The 18477-nt window shown below is 26.6% G+C and overlaps 2 protein-coding genes across 3 annotated transcripts in view; one reads left to right on the forward strand and one right to left on the reverse strand.

The window, feature by feature from the left end:
* LOC145255724 (uncharacterized) overlaps positions 1 to 10002 on the forward strand; it is a 137755-nt gene extending 127753 nt beyond the window's left edge. The window contains exon 23 of the mRNA XM_080114325.1: positions 7063 to 10002. Coding sequence (XP_079970451.1) covers positions 7063 to 7227 — 165 coding nt within the window. The 3' untranslated portion in view covers positions 7228 to 10002. The remainder of the gene's footprint in view (positions 1 to 7062) is intronic.
* The window catches only part of LOC145255723 (uncharacterized), a 187904-nt gene that overhangs the window by 10605 nt on the left and 158822 nt on the right, over positions 1 to 18477 (reverse strand). Inside the window, exon 24 of one of the 2 annotated variants that reach the window (XM_080114323.1) lies at positions 17376 to 17519. The exons of the other annotated variant lie outside the window; for it this stretch is intronic. Coding sequence (XP_079970449.1) covers positions 17449 to 17519 — 71 coding nt within the window. The 3' untranslated portion in view covers positions 17376 to 17448. Of the gene's footprint in view, positions 1 to 17375; positions 17520 to 18477 lie in introns of those variants that run through there. 2 annotated transcript variants of the gene reach the window in all.

Below are 18477 nucleotides of genomic sequence, written 5' to 3' on the forward strand. Positions count from 1 at the left end.
ATTAGTTGTTTTTTTTTAATCTTTTTATTGGTTCACAACGTTTCGGCCAACTTCCTCTGGCCTGAAAATGCAGTTATGAGATTTGAAGTTCGTATCCGTCGCGGTTACCACCTGACGAAGGCCAGAGGAAGTTGGCTGAAACGTTGTGAACCAATAAAAAGATTAAAAAAAACAACAACTAATAAAGATGAGACTAATAGTCCGAAATAAAAATAAAATTAACATATAATGCTCATCTCAAAATAAATTCCAATTAAGGAATAATATATATATATACCAATCGGTACGGACCCGACTATGGAAGATCAGATAATAAATAAATGTGGATTTATAAGATCAAAGAATCCAACCTTGATCGCCCTTCGGGGCCCGTGGCGCAGTTGATAGAGACGTTGAATCTCTACGGTTCCAGATGAACATTGTCTGAAGATAGCGGTTTCAATCCCACCCAAAGCGTGCCAGAGGTAATTGGTCAAAAATGTGGTGAGACGACAACAACTACAGATGGCAGTGATGGCTGAGAATGCAGTTAGGAGATTCGAAGTTCCTATCCGTCGCGGTTACCACCTGACGAAGGCCAGAGGAAGTTGGCCGAAACGTTGTGAACCAATAAAAAGATTAAAAAAAACAACAACTAATAAAGATGAGACTAATAGTCCGAAATAAAAATAAAAATGAATCGTTTGTTGTTAACTCTATCAGGCTCATCATTTGGCCTGGCAACGATAAAGGTACTCCATATACAAGTTCGGCTGAAGAGTATCCCAGGTCCTCTTTGATAGCAGCACGACAGCCAAGAAGGACAACTGGTACATATTCGCTCCATCGCTGTTGGTCAGGGTAAGCACGTAATGCTGCTTTCAATTGGTGATGGAAGCGTTCAATCATCCCATTAGAAGCAAGGTGATAGCTTGTGGTGCGAATACGTTGGATCCCTAGAATCCTGGAGTGTTCCTCGAAGCGGTGGGATTCAAACTGTACACCACAATCAATAGTGATGGTGGTGGGAACTCCGTAACGTGATATCCAGCCTGATATAAGGGCTCGCACTACAGACCGTGTGAAATGGTTTATACAGGTCAGAAGATAAGTAAATCCCTAACTGACCGGCCAAGGTTCAACCAGGTTAATGTGCACATGGCTAAACCGAGCATTTGGGGTGGTGAATGTTCCAAGGGGTGCACGGATATGCTTGTGCACCTTTGACCTTTGGCAAGATACACAGGAACGTGTCCAGGCAGTGATATCACGCCTCATATTTGGCCAGAAAAATCTAACTGTAATCAGCTTCACTGTGGCTCTTCATCCGGGGTGTGCCAGATTGTGTAGGGTGTCAAAAACAACTCTACGATGAGTCATTGGAACGAATGGTCGAGGTGAATCTGTGTCACAAATGATCTGCATGTCAAGGGCAAGTATGCAAATTTGCAAGTTGCAAATTCAGGTGACGATGGATCCAACTTGTGTCCAGACTTGGTTGGTCTAAAGCCATCTGCTGCAAGTCGATATCCGATGGTGAGGACAGAGAATTAATGGGAAGGCGGGACAAAGCGTCTGCTGCAGCATTCTGCTCACCTGAGATATGTCGGATATCGCTGGTGAATTGCGAAATAAAATCCAAGTGGTGCGTTTCATTGGGAGAATATTTGTCCGGCTTAGAACACAGTGCATATGTCAGTAGATGGTGATCAGTGTAGATCACAAATTGACAGCCCTAGAGTGAATGTTGAAAATGTTTCACTGCGAGGTACATTGCAAGGAGTTCATAGCCAAACGTGCTGTAACGTTGGTCCGTCGGTTTCAGCTGTCTTGAAAAGTATGCGAGAGGTTGTAACTGTTGTTGGTGCTGCTGTTGCAACACTGCACCTACAGCTGTGCCTGATGCGTCAACAACCAGAGAAAACTGGGCATCGGGTAAAGTCTCTCCGTAATTCCAAGTCAAGAGAATGAGAAATTTGATCGTACGTGGCGATGGGGTAGTGATTTACCGCCTGCAGTGTGATGGACGACACTGGGGGCTTCTCTGTGAGAAGTTTCAGTGGCCAGATACCGCAGGCCACTCCGATATCAACCAAGCAACGTGCTTGGGATAGGGAGTCTGTGATGAAATAGGCACGGTTGTTGAAAATATTCCGTGGAGAGCCTGCCATGCTCAGCTTCCCAGACCTTAGTTTCCTTGGTTCATGTATGAACAGGGGTTTTTGCATTTCTGCGCCTCTATACCAAAACGACTGTGATAAAAGCACAGTTTCGGCTTGTTTGAGTGGCCGTGGTGGCGACGGTAGTGGCCTGAATGTAAGGAGTTAGTCTGGAGTTGGTGCATGCACAACTGCGGCTCTAGCTTGCCAAGTTTTTTTACCTCGTGAGTGAGTCTCTCAATGGCTTTTAAAATAGCCATATCCATGATGTCGTTAGGTTGTGACATCATTGCGAAGGCTCACGGCAAATATTTTATATACATATAAACAACAACAGACTAAAACAAAAAAAATTAACTATCCGAAATATAGATAGGACATTGCCGAAGGACCACGTGAGGAAAAAGGGGAAATATTTAATATAAGACAAAAAATATGAGAGAAAATACTTAAAAGACAAAAAAGAAAGATTTCACAAAAAAATGAAATAGAAAAATATACTCTTGAAAGGAAAAGGCAGTGGTAAAAGTAAATATATGCGTGTGTGTTTTTCTTTCTTTTCTTTTTTTTTTGTAAGTGTGTGTGTCTATATATATATATATATATATATATATATATAGAGAGAGAGAGAGAGAGAGAGAGAGAGAGAGAGAGAAAGATTTTTTTTAAATGTATATACATAAAGTCTGAAGTTAAATCTTTTTAAAAGGATACTTACGTTTTCTTTAGCCGAGAGATGAAGAGAAATGTTATATATATATATATATATATATATATATATATATATATATATATTTATTCCACCATTATCTCTATTTATACTATTTATTAAAACGAAATCTATTTTTTAAAAAAGTTACCCAATTTAAATATTACATTTAAGAAAATCTATTTTAATAATTAGCTCTATGTTATTGATGGTTATTAGTAATAGAATTGTTTTAAATTTTCTGTTTAAGAATATTATTTAAAGTTGATTTATTTAATTTATTTAAAATTTAATTTATTTTTGCTTATTTGCAATAGTTGGCATCAGTTCCATTTCCAGTTCCAAAACAGAAGTAAGCGTTATTTAAGCTATGAGAGTTATTTCCCCTTGATTATTTGATTTTCATAGATGAAGATGAATGTGTTTTATGTTTCCATAAATCTAACATGTGGTCCACGTTCAGGAAAATCGTAACAGGATTAAAGAGTTAGGATATTTGGTGCATTTTAAATAGTATGTAACTCTGCTCAGCAATATATTTCGACTTGGCAACACTAATATATATATAAAACACAAGATCCAAAACACAAAATAAAACCGTCTTAACTCGGTAAACACAAGGCGACCCATAGCCACAGTGGAAGTGGTGTTATAATTCTGCAGAAAACTCTTACCCAATAAGTATACAGACATTTCTTTATATAACAAAATGATAACAGCCTCTAAACATATTCAAATATTGAATTATAATGATCAAAAGTTTAAAAAACTATGTTTTATGCTTCAAGCATACACTATATATATATATATGTATATATATATGCATATATGTATATATGTATATATATATATGTATATATGTATATATATATGTATATATATATGTATATATGTATATATATATATATGTATATATATATATATATATGTGTGTATATATATATATATATATATATATATATATATATATATATATATATATATATATATATATATATATATGTAAGTAAATTCTTGGTACAGCAAAATGGAAGGAGAAATTTCAGAGGAAAACATAATTTAATTTAAATCAAAAAGATCAAAGAAACAAAAAAACGGGCAGGTGGAATTGTTAAAATTTCCTTAAGGCCTTATTGTCTGACCCTCTAAGAGGAAACGTCAGAATGATAAATTAAAAGCTAAGAATCGAATGAGGAAAGAGGGAAATTGGTTTCAGTTGGAAAACCAGTGAGAAAAAAATATATATATAATTCTCACTGTTCAGGTGGTTTTAAATCAGTAAATATTTCCAACTGATGTTTCAAAATCTTTTGTCTACACAGGCTAGGTCGAGAGTTATTAATGACTAACGCCTCAATAATATTGAGATGATAGTTCGACCTAGCACTGTATAAAACAGAAAACCAACCATCGGAATATTGGTCAGAACACCTATTTATACTAATCAGGTGATTACCGATGGCGGACTCATGAGCTTGGGAGTGCCCGGATGTTCTCGAAACCTGGTGTAATCGAATATCCCAAGGGATGTGTTGGGATATTCTCATTTCCAATCTTTGGGATGTCTTGCCAACGTAGTCAGCTCGACACTGACAAACAAATTTATAAACAACAGAATTCTTTTGAATGGTTGGCAAAACATCTTTACGAAAAAAAGAGAAAAAGGTTCGAGTTGTGTAAACTACTCTAAGCATAGTAGCTGGAAAACAACGTTGAGTAGCAGAAGAAATCCTTCCAACAATATGAAGGCCAACAGGACCTAACCATGGTAATTTTAAATAAATAGGACAACGTGATGGACCAATACGTTTAACACTATTAAATGTAGCAATTTTACGTTCAATAGTAGTTTTTATTATATTTATGGGATATCCATTGCTGAGAAAAATATTTGTGATTTCACCAAGTTCCACATCAAGACGGTTTGGTGAACAAATCATAAGTGCACGATGTGTAAGAGCGCTAATGAGGTTTATTTTTCTAGACTGAGAGGCAAAGGAAAACCAATTAAGATAGAGCCCTATAAATGTAGGTTTTCTGTATACAGAGGTCTCAAACGTAGAACCAACTTTAAAAACGCGAACATCAAGGAATGGAAGAGAGCCACAATCCTCGACCTCCATAGTAAATTGTAACGATATATGTATATATGTATATATATGTATATATGTATATATATATATATATGTATATATATAGTATAAAAATATGTATATATATGCTGTTATATCGTTTTATTTCCACAAGAATCACCAGACTAAATGCCTGATGATTTCCTCCGTGAATGAAACATGGACGCCTCTGTGTAGTTCACATGTTATAGATATATTTTTAGATTAGTAGATATATTTTTATATTAGTAGAACAAAGCTCTATTCATATGTTGAGCACTTTGAAAGTAAGTACAAAAAATATATACATAATATATCACCTTATAATTTGTATATGCATGAAATAATTATATATATACAGGGTGGAACGATAAAATTGTCATCCTGCCATCCTAGAAAAGACGACATGATTCCATTTACATTTAATGAAAACCGGTTTTCTTTTTTGATTGCAAACCATCTACTAGTTGGCCAATTGTTTACAAACCCCAAGCACATAATAGCACTTTCTGAAAGTGACGCAATGTTTAATGAGTGAGATTAGAGATGGCCACTGTACAACTCATGCTCTCTACCGATCCAAGTTATGACAACAGGACCATTGCCAGCATCTTCAAAATGCAATTCCAGACAGTTCAACGCTTGAGGGCGCAGCTCAATGAAGTTTCCGGCCACGGTTATGGTCTTTGGTGTGGTTTCAAGTGAGCGCCACATCAAGCCACCTCTTCGAAGTCAGCTTGAAAGTCAACACCAAAGTGCTGAAGAGTGTTGTGATCCCTGGTGCAATCAGGTGGCCACTGGCAGACCAACTTTGTACTCTTCTCTCACTGCCCCCCCCCCGACTTGAACCCGCTGGACGACTTTGCTTGACCATACATTGAGAACATCACCAATAGATGTCATCTCTACAACATAATCAAGTTACCTGAATTAATTTTTTCAATAAAAGTTTGGAAATAAAGGTGTAGTGTTGTTTTCTTTAGGGCGACAAATTTTTCATTCCACCCTGTATATACCCTAATACTACATGCATTTCTGTGTAGCTCAATTGCCATATATATTTTCATAACTTATACATTCTTTTGAATGTTACAATGATGCTGATTTTCTTCACTTGAATAACAGACTTGCAAATGAGAAATCTAACCCTGACCACATGAAAAGACAATCCATTAGCTTGGAGATGCATACAAACCTTAACTGCTGATCAGAATCCAGAAAACCAAGCTATCAGATCTCAGCGAGCCAGCTCTGACCGCTCATCTGCTGGAATATTTTTACTTTCAACCGGAAATCCTAGATGCCCGGGCTTTTTACCAGTCACTCTTAGCTGGTAATTGGAAGTGGCTACATCTGTCTTTCTTCTCAATCTATTGCTATCGGAAACTGATCACTTGATACTAGCTAAACTGATCAGTTGAATAGGGCTATTGTACTGCCAATCCATAAACAGAAAAAAATACTAAGGAGCCATCGTATCTAGACAGACATTAAAGTTGGAAGATCATCGTAATCAGCAGGGAACCTCACATGTTATTTTTTCAAGTGGACAACAAATAGAATTCTAGATGATCACGAGATCAAGCATATTTCCAATTTCCGGTCTCATCTCTTTTCTTAGTTAAATATTATTCACGTGCAGCAATTTTATTTTTGCATGCACTGCGACTATCCAGCCCACTAAACATACAATCGTCTAGTACATGTTTACAAAATAAACCATCTCAATACAAAAATAAATCACCATTATGTAGAACTGCTTTACAATAGAGAAAAGAGATAAGAGATAAAACTAATAGAATATCTTAATTAAGTATTTCAGAATTTTTAAATATGGAAACAGTTTCTTAATATTTCTCCTGTGTAATTAGAAATATTAAAACTGTTTCCATATTTGGAAATGTTAATTTGGATTTTCTTTTCTAACAATTTTAACGAATTCATAAATGGATGTAGAATCGATTAAAGTAACATTTATTTGTATTATTTTAATATCATACACATTTCAGTGAGTATACTATAGAGCAATAATTTATTTTATTTTAAATACAATGTTTAACTTGTAAAATTTATTGAGAGAATTTAAAGTTGTATTATCTTTCAGACCCTCCAATGCCGAGACACAAAAACGATGCATCATTTGAGTGACGTATTGCACCTCCTTAATTATAACAGTGAAAAAGTGCACAATGTTGCAGAGCAGCTTTTCAAACATCTCGAAGGACTGGGGATTTATCTGGACAAAGTGAGTGAGAAACGCACCCAGTAAACAACTGCAGCTTATCTCACCTGCAGCTGCACGCAGCAAAAATGAAAAATGGTCGCCATTAAAATTCTTACTAATCACTCAATGTTAAATTGTAGCAAAGTTCAAATTAGTTTCCAGATAAGAAAACACTTAAACATCTCAAATTGACAAAAATTCTTTTCAAAATTTAAGTATCACAGACACATATAGAAATAAGACACTTCCATTCAATTGATGCTTTTAGCAATGAAAATCCTATTTCCAATCTAAGTGCAACAGACTAACAAAGTTTTTTCATAGAGTAAAACAACAAGTCGAACTTGTGCAAAGAATGCAAATCTCTCACTTTGTGTACACATTGATCTTTTCGCTTATCTATATCATTAAACCATGTTTCCTAAATCAGTAGTGATAAAGAAACATCGGTTAAATTCAATTCAATTTGAATAAATTTAATAAAAAATAAAACAAGCTTCAATTGTCATATAGGAGAAGGATGATAGAAATTTACACAGAAAAGGATACAGTAGCCCAGCACCTGTTCAAATATGCCTTGAATTGCTGCATTATTGGCGCATTTCCATTTCCAAGGAATCCATTCTAAGGTCCAGAGATCCTGTTTGCTTCTACAACGGTTTATCCTCTATGCAGGACAAGTGTAGTGTTTTCAGTAAATGCTCTGACCTGGTGTTAGCTTGGTCAAATTTCACAGATGCATCCGGTCATGGATCTGTTATCAGACAGCTAAGTGAGAATCCAACATTCACTGCCATATATCATGACGCTCCTGACACAGCTGCTGTACTTATAATGTTATCAGAGGCAACAGCTCACAAAATTTCAATCAAGTTACTTGCTCAATACATCTCCTGGATTGATTAAAATAATAAATAGAACAGTTTTAGTGATAAACACCCCAACCATCATAAAATCAACATGAAAAAATATGAAGCATAATCTTATTACTTTTCTTGTTTAAGATGTCTGTTTTTAGTGTGGGAATCCCTTTTTCAATCTCAATTCATTTCAGTAAAAATTAAAGAATGAGTTTTGTGCTTTATTAAATTAGATTTTTACTTATTATTATACATGACGAGACAATTATAATTATTGTAATCATGTTCATTATAATTATTGTAATCATGTTCATTATAATTATTGTAATCATGTTCATTATAATTATTGTAATCATGTTCATTATAATTATTGTAATCATGTTGCCTATCTCTGCGAAATATTAGTTTTGAAGTTTTAAATCTTTAGTTTTTTGCACAAGTAGAATAGAAGATTTTAATAAACTTCAGCTAGTACAAAATTTACAAATATTTAATAAAATCAGATTCATTTTTAATAAATGTGTTTGCTTTTCATGTTTTGTTTTTTAAACCTATAGGTTAAACGAATGTATCTTAAAATTCTTTCCAAATTTAAATAAGTTTTGCTTCTTTTTAATTAAAAAATTTCATTAAAAAACAATAGTTCTAGAAAAAGAAATATAAATAACTAGCCCATCCGTGTCCAGGCGTTGCTTAGGAAATCAGACTGAAAGACGAAATCTCCCTGCCAAAGCCAAACCTAGAATTAATGATAAATAATACTACATGAAAATGATGTTAGCAATATTAATATGAAAATCAATAATAGCAAAGTTTAATATGACTACTAATGGCAATAATATTATTGATAATAGTAGGAATAAAAAAGTAATAATAATTTTAATGATAATAGTAAAACTGAAAAAATATAATACAAATAATAATGATGATACTGATAGTAATAACAGTAAGAAAATAATAACATTAAAAATAATTGTTACAGTAATACAGACAATTAATATCGTCAGTATTACTGTAACAATTGTTAGAAATAATTAAACAAAAAAGAATACTACTACTAGTACTACTATTTACTATACTACTACTAATAATAATAATAATAATAATAATAATAATAATACTGATACTACTACTAATAATAATAATATAAAAAATATGAAGAATGGGAGAAAATAAGAATTGTAAAAACTTGTAAAAAATATTAGCAATAATAACAATATTAAAATCACCACCAATAATAATAACCAAAATATAGCAACAACAACCATAGCAATAGCAACACTACTACTACTAATGATAATAAGGACGGTGATCATGCGTAACTGATTATGAGTTAACGATGTTATTTCAAAGTAGGTTTTGAATATAAAATACTTCCTGTTTTGGGTGGCTTAACCTTTGTTGTGTAATAATTATTAGATGAAACAGGTAAATGCAAAATGAATGCCAATGCTTAAAATATATAAACATTTTGACCCCTCCTTTTACTTAAAAATTCATCAATAATCAGAAAATTAGTCAATTTTAATGAACTTTTCAATATTTATCAAATAATGATCACGGAATATAATGAAGCCATTTTTTTTTTATTTATCTTAGTATTATTAAGTATTACTTTTGTTTAAACAAAAAACAACTTTACTATGGTTTTCAGTGATAAAAATAAAATGCATGAATTTATTTTTGCTTTTTTCATGAAAACAAAGCATCGTAAATTGCAACAATAAAAAAAGAAAAATTAATTTTTTTCAGGAACATTACGAAAAAAACCTAATGTCTGTATTAATAAATTCGATACAACTTGAAGAAAAATTAATTTTTTTCAGGAACATTACGAAAAAAACCTAATGTCTGTATTAATAAATTCGATACAACTTGAAGAAAAATTAATTTTTTTCAGGAACATTACGAAAAAAACCTAATGTCTGTATTAATAAATTCGATACAACTTGAAGAAAAATTAATTTTTCGAACTACCGATATTATCATTGAATTAAGCATTGTTTATTTAGTATTTTCGCACACAAAAAAAATTATAATTGCAAAAAATATTTCCTGTTTCTTTTTGTGTAATTTTTATATGTAAGATTCTAATATTTTATATGTAAGATTCTAATATTTTTATATGTAAGATTCTAATATTTTTATATGTAAGATTCTAATATTTTTATATGTAAGATTCTAATATTTTTATATGTAAGATTCTAATATTTTTATATGTAAGATTCTAATATTTTTATATGTAAGATTCTAATATTTTTATATGTAAGATTCTAATATTTTTATATGTAAGATTCTAATATTTTTATATGTAAGATTCTAATATTTTATATGTAAGATTCTAATATTTTTATATGTAAGATTCTAATATTTTTATATGTAAGATTCTAATATTTTTATATGTAAGATTCTAATATTTTTATATGTAAGATTCTAATATTTTATATGTAAGATTCTAATATTTTTATATGTAAGATTCTAATATTTTTATATGTAAGATTCTAATATTTTTATATGTAAGATTCTAATATTTTTATATGTAAGATTCTAATATTTTATATGTAAGATTCTAATATTTTTATATGTAAGATTCTAATATTTTTATATGTAAGATTCTAATATTTTTATATGTAAGATTCTAATATTTTATATGTAAGATTCTAATATTTTTATATGTAAGATTCTAATATTTTTATATGTAAGATTCTAATATTTTTATATGTAAGATTCTAATATTTTTATATGTAAGATTCTAATATTTTATATGTAAGATTCTAATATTTTTATATGTAAGATTCTAATATTTTTATATGTAAGATTCTAATATTTTTATATGTAAGATTCTAATATTTTTATATGTAAGATTCTAATATTTTTATATGTAAGATTCTAATATTTTATATGTAAGATTCTAATATTTTTATATGTAAGATTCTAATATTTTTATATGTAAGATTCTAATATTTTTATATGTAAGATTCTAATATTTTTATATGTAAGATTCTAATATTTTTATATGTAAGATTCTAATATTTTATATGTAAGATTCTAATATTTTTATATGTAAGATTCTAATATTTTTATATGTAAGATTCTAATATTTTTATATGTAAGATTCTAATATTTTTATATGTAAGATTCTAATATTTTTATATGTAAGATTCTAATATTTTTATATGTAAGATTCTAATATTTTTATATGTAAGATTCTAATATTTTTATATGTAAGATTCTAATATTTTTATATGTAAGATTCTAATATTTTTATATGTAAGATTCTAATATTTATATATGTAAGATTCTAATATTTTTATATGTAAGATTCTAATATTTTTATATGTAAGATTCTAATATTTTATATGTAAGATTCTAATATTTTTATATGTAAGATTCTAATATTTTTATATGTAAGATTCTAATATTTTTATATGTAAGATTCTAATATTTTATATGTAAGATTCTAATATTTTATATGTAAGATTCTAATATTTTTATATGTAAGATTCTAATATTTTTATATGTAAGATTCTAATATTTTTATATGTAAGATTCTAATATTTTTATATGTAAGATTCTAATATTTTATATGTAAGATTCTAATATTTTTATATGTAAGATTCTAATATTTTATATGTAAGATTCTAATATTTTTATATGTAAGATTCTAATATTTTTATATGTAAGATTCTAATATTTTTATATGTAAGATTCTAATATTTTTATATGTAAGATTCTAATATTTTATATGTAAGATTCTAATATTTTTATATGTAAGATTCTAATATTTTTATATGTAAGATTCTAATATTTTTATATGTAAGATTCTAATATTTTATATGTAAGATTCTAATATTTTTATATGTAAGATTCTAATATTTTTATATGTAAGATTCTAATATTTTTATATGTAAGATTCTAATATTTTTATATGTAAGATTCTAATATTTTTATATGTAAGATTCTAATATTTTATATGTAAGATTCTAATATTTTTATATGTAAGATTCTAATATTTTTATATGTAAGATTCTAATATTTTATATGTAAGATTCTAATATTTTATATGTAAGATTCTAATATTTTTATATGTAAGATTCTAATATTTTTATATGTAAGATTCTAATATTTTTATATGTAAGATTCTAATATTTTTATATGTAAGATTCTAATATTTTTATATGTAAGATTCTAATATTTTTATATGTAAGATTCTAATATTTTTATATGTAAGATTCTAATATTTTTATATGTAAGATTCTAATATTTTTATATGTAAGATTCTAATATTTTATATGTAAGATTCTAATATTTTTATATGTAAGATTCTAATATTTTTATATGTAAGATTCTAATATTTTTATATGTAAGATTCTAATATTTTTATATGTAAGATTCTAATATTTTTATATGTAAGATTCTAATATTTTTATATGTAAGATTCTAATATTTTATATGTAAGATTCTAATATTTTTATATGTAAGATTCTAATATTTTTATATGTAAGATTCTAATATTTTTATATGTAAGATTCTAATATTTTTATATGTAAGATTCTAATATTTTTATATGTAAGATTCTAATATTTTATATGTAAGATTCTAATATTTTATATGTAAGATTCTAATATTTTTATATGTAAGATTCTAATATTTTTATATGTAAGATTCTAATATTTTATATGTAAGATTCTAATATTTTTATATGTAAGATTCTAATATTTTTATATGTAAGATTCTAATATTTTTATATGTAAGATTCTAATATTTTTATATGTAAGATTCTAATATTTTTATATGTAAGATTCTAATATTTTTATATGTAAGATTCTAATATTTTATATGTAAGATTCTAATATTTTTATATGTAAGATTCTAATATTTTTATATGTAAGATTCTAATATTTTATATGTAAGATTCTAATATTTTTATATGTAAGATTCTAATATTTTATATGTAAGATTCTAATATTTTTATATGTAAGATTCTAATATTTTTATATGTAAGTTTCTAATATTTTTATATGTAAGATTCTAATATTTTATATGTAAGATTCTAATATTTTTATATGTAAGATTCTAATATTTTTATATGTAAGATTCTAATATTTTTATATGTAAGATTCTAATATTTTATATGTAAGATTCTAATATTTTTATATGTAAGATTCTAATATTTTTATATGTAAGATTCTAATATTTTTATATGTAAGATTCTAATATTTTATATGTAAGATTCTAATATTTTTATATGTAAGATTCTAATATTTTTATATGTAAGATTCTAATATTTTTATATGTAAGATTCTAATATTTTATATGTAAGATTCTAATATTTTTATATGTAAGATTCTAATATTTTTATATGTAAGATTCTAATATTTTTATATGTAAGATTCTAATATTTTATATGTAAGATTCTAATATTTTTATATGTAAGATTCTAATATTTTTATATGTAAGATTCTAATATTTTTATATGTAAGATTCTAATATTTTATATGTAAGATTCTAATATTTTTATATGTAAGATTCTAATATTTTTATATGTAAGATTCTAATATTTTTATATGTAAGATTCTAATATTTTTATATGTAAGATTCTAATATTTTTATATGTAAGATTCTAATATTTTATATGTAAGATTCTAATATTTTTATATGTAAGATTCTAATATTTTTATATGTAAGATTCTAATATTTTTATATGTAAGATTCTAATATTTTTATATGTAAGATTCTAATATTTTATATGTAAGATTCTAATATTTTTATATGTAAGATTCTAATATTTTTATATGTAAGATTCTAATATTTTTATATGTAAGATTCTAATATTTTTATATGTAAGATTCTAATATTTTATATGTAAGATTCTAATATTTTTATATGTAAGATTCTAATATTTTTATATGTAAGATTCTAATATTTTTATATGTAAGATTCTAATATTTTTATATGTAAGATTCTAATATTTTTATATGTAAGATTCTAATATTTTATATGTAAGATTCTAATATTTTTATATGTAAGATTCTAATATTTTTATATGTAAGATTCTAATATTTTTATATGTAAGATTCTAATATTTTTATATGTAAGATTCTAATATTTTATATGTAAGATTCTAATATTTTTATATGTAAGATTCTAATATTTTTATATGTAAGATTCTAATATTTTTATATGTAAGATTCTAATATTTTATATGTAAGATTCTAATATTTTTATATGTAAGATTCTAATATTTTTATATGTAAGATTCTAATATTTTATATGTAAGATTCTAATATTTTTATATGTAAGATTCTAATATTTTTATATGTAAGATTCTAATATTTTTATATGTAAGATTCTAATATTTTATATGTAAGATTCTAATATTTTTATATGTAAGATTCTAATATTTTTATATGTAAGATTCTAATATTTTTATATGTAAGATTCTAATATTTTATATGTAAGATTCTAATATTTTATATGTAAGATTCTAATATTTTTATATGTAAGATTCTAATATTTTTATATGTAAGATTCTAATATTTTTATATGTAAGATTCTAATATTTTATATGTAAGATTCTAATATTTTTATATGTAAGATTCTAATATTTTTATATGTAAGATTCTAATATTTTTATATGTAAGATTCTAATATTTTTATATGTAAGATTCTAATATTTTATATGTAAGATTCTAATATTTTTATATGTAAGATTCTAATATTTTTATATGTAAGATTCTAATATTTTATATGTAAGATTCTAATATTTTTATATGTAAGATTCTAATATTTTTATATGTAAGATTCTAATATTTTTATATGTAAGATTCTAATATTTTTATATGTAAGATTCTAATATTTTATATGTAAGATTCTAATATTTTTATATGTAAGATTCTAATATTTTTATATGTAAGATTCTAATATTTTTATATGTAAGATTCTAATATTTTATATGTAAGATTCTAATATTTTTATATGTAAGATTCTAATATTTTTATATGTAAGATTCTAATATTTTTATATGTAAGATTCTAATATTTTATATGTAAGATTCTAATATTTTATATGTAAGATTCTAATATTTTTATATGTAAGATTCTAATATTTTTATATGTAAGATTCTAATATTTTTATATGTAAGATTCTAATATTTTATATGTAAGATTCTAATATTTTTATATGTAAGATTCTAATATTTTTATATGTAAGATTCTAATATTTTTATATGTAAGATTCTAATATTTTTATATGTAAGATTCTAATATTTTATATGTAAGATTCTAATATTTTTATATGTAAGATTCTAATATTTTTATATGTAAGATTCTAATATTTTATATGTAAGATTCTAATATTTTTATATGTAAGATTCTAATATTTTTATATGTAAGATTCTAATATTTTTATATGTAAGATTCTAATATTTTATATGTAAGATTCTAATATTTTTATATGTAAGATTCTAATATTTTTATATGTAAGATTCTAATATTTTTATATGTAAGATTCTAATATTTTTATATGTAAGATTCTAATATTTTTATATGTAAGATTCTAATATTTTATATGTAAGATTCTAATATTTTTATATGTAAGATTCTAATATTTTTATATGTAAGATTCTAATATTTTATATGTAAGATTCTAATATTTTTATATGTAAGATTCTAATATTTTATATGTAAGATTCTAATATTTTTATATGTAAGATTCTAATATTTTATATGTAAGATTCTAATATTTTTATATGTAAGATTCTAATATTTTCCTTGCTTGAATGAACGTGTAACGTTCATTGTAACATAATTTTTATATAATCTTGAAAAATAAAAAAGTATTTCTAATTTAAAAGCAGGAACTCAGAAAAATAATTAAATTTAAAAGGATAAAAATCATGCAAACACTCACGATAGGAATGTATGGATGACTGGCTGGAAAAGAAACAAAGAAAAACAACTAGCACGCCTTATCTTCTTCCAACTACTTGACATCATTTTCAGACAGTCTTTTGACTTTTTGACATTTTGAGCTTCTGTAGAATCCATACTTGACGACTTCATTTTGCTTTGGTCAAGCGAAGCCAGAATCTCTTCTGGGGGCTAATTAAGCTTCTTTTTTGTACAAAAAAAGGTATTTTTGTAAATTTAATACAATATCTTAGGACTCTACTTTGCTAATTATCTTTGAAAACTGAATTTATCTTTCAAGAGATTTTTACAATGAATTTATTTAACTTCAAAATTTTGCTGAACTTGTCAATTTCCGAATGTTGCCATGAAAAAATTTTTCATTATAACTTTTTTCGCGTGTACAATTCCCCCCCCCCCCCTGGAAATTAATCTTTCAAATAACAATGAAAAAGTAGTCGGAAACCTACAAAAAATTATGATAAACTGGCTTTTAAAACTATGTCCCACCTATCTTTTTTCTGCCATTTTTATTTGTACCTAGATGAAACTGGCTATGTTAAGAATGACTTCTGCTATTAACTGTTCGTGCTGAAATAATATTATTTAAAAAGTCGTTTTTAACATGGTGGTTGTGGGCTGTATACAGTATCTTTGTATTAAATTGTTAGGTGAAAGTACTGAGTAAACTTCGAAAAGACCAGTCCATATTCTGCAAAAATAACATTCAAAATGAATAAAACCTAATTATTATAATTATATTATTAGTATAAATAGAAATATAAGTACGAATCTTGGTGTTAAAATACTTAGCGATCGCCTCAAGATAAAAATTCAATATTTATTTTTTGATTAAATTGTTAGGTGAAAGTGTACACTAATTTTTTAAAAGATATTCTATATTCTGCAAAAAATAACTATGGAAATGAATTAAACCTAATGTTTTGTTAGTAGAAGTAAAAATATAAGTACGAACCTTGATAATTTTAAAATAAAAATGTTCTTTTCTACTTTTCGAACTGTGTACGCTTTTAGCGTCCTAAATTGTTATTTTGAAATTATTTCATTCTTTAATATTATTCAATGTATATATAAATTATTATAATTCTAATAAATATATACAATATCTTCCCTGTCCTGGCTTATTGTATTAACTATTTAAAATTAAAACTCAGTGGTCGCCTGGAGATAAAAATTCAATGTTTACAATATGATTTTGTGAAATTGTTGGGCAAAAGTATACCAGTATTATTTCATGAATCAGAGTCCATTTTCTGTAGGCTGTTTTTGAACCCAGTCAACGACGGGCACTTTGCTAGTATATATATATATATATATATATATATATATATATATATATATATATATATATATATATATATAGAGAGAGAGAGAGAGAGAGAGAGAGAGAGAGAGAGAGAGATTATAAAAGAATTTAAATATATATTTATTCTGAATGAAATAAAATATTCAAGATTACAACATATTATAAAATGTCAAAGAGTTGTCATTTCTGGTTTTGTTAAAGGCTGAGAATATTTGGCAATGCTTTTCTTGGCAGCAGATTCTGTAAAAAAGAAATATATATAATATTGATTAAAGGCATTAAATATTTGCAAGAATTAATTATTTTTATTTTATTTCTTCGAGTGAAAAATTATCTCCGGAAATTACTTTTGTTTTGTGACACTAACATTTGTTGATAGTTTTCTTAATTAAGAATTGACTAGAAGTTGACTTTTGACTTGCAGCAATGTGGAGTATCAAAACAGATACTGCACTTAATCTTTTCTATTCTCGGCTCGTAAAAGAGAAATACTTCTATACTTTTACAATTTACAATTTTTCCCAATCAAAGTGCCTCTTTTGGGAGAACTGAATATTTCTCACCTTGTTGAGAGGCACTTTCAGAACAACTAAATACAAAACACGGCAATACACAAACGAATGACATTTGATACAATGGTTTAGAATGTTTTCTTGTATTTATTGTGACAAATTGGTCAATGACATTGTCAAAATCTATTTGTCTTGTAAGCTGGTTTTCAATGGACAGCACAGCCAGATTTGACTGTCTCAACTGGCTTATGGTTGACTGGAGGTAATTTTTATAAGGTTCATTTTGGAGAAACTTCTTTCACATAATGCACCAGAAACACATTGTCAGAAAGAATCTTAGAATCAGCATAAGGTATGGCAATGACTCAACAAAGTCCCACTCGATGATAAACTGTAGGAACTGCGGTTCAGTGTTTGCTTCCTCAATTTTGTAAGTGTTGCCTTAAACGTGAAATTTATAAACAAAGTTCTTTTTCATGCAGATCCTCATTCGCAGCAATGAATTTGGCAACAGACGATTGTATTTCTTAGTCTTTGGCGCAAATGATCTGACTGAACAACACAAAACGTTAGTAAAATGCCTTTCCTCTGGTATCCAACTCGATATGGAAATGGTCTAGACACTCTAACATTGCCCTCTTAGTCTCCTGCTGCAATGACAATCCAGCATCTCTGGTTCCTCTCCT

This window comes from Euprymna scolopes, chromosome 31, assembly GCF_053919585.1.
Source record: "Euprymna scolopes isolate OS-2025 chromosome 31, ASM5391958v1, whole genome shotgun sequence".
Taxonomy (NCBI): Eukaryota; Metazoa; Mollusca; class Cephalopoda; order Sepiida; family Sepiolidae; genus Euprymna; species Euprymna scolopes.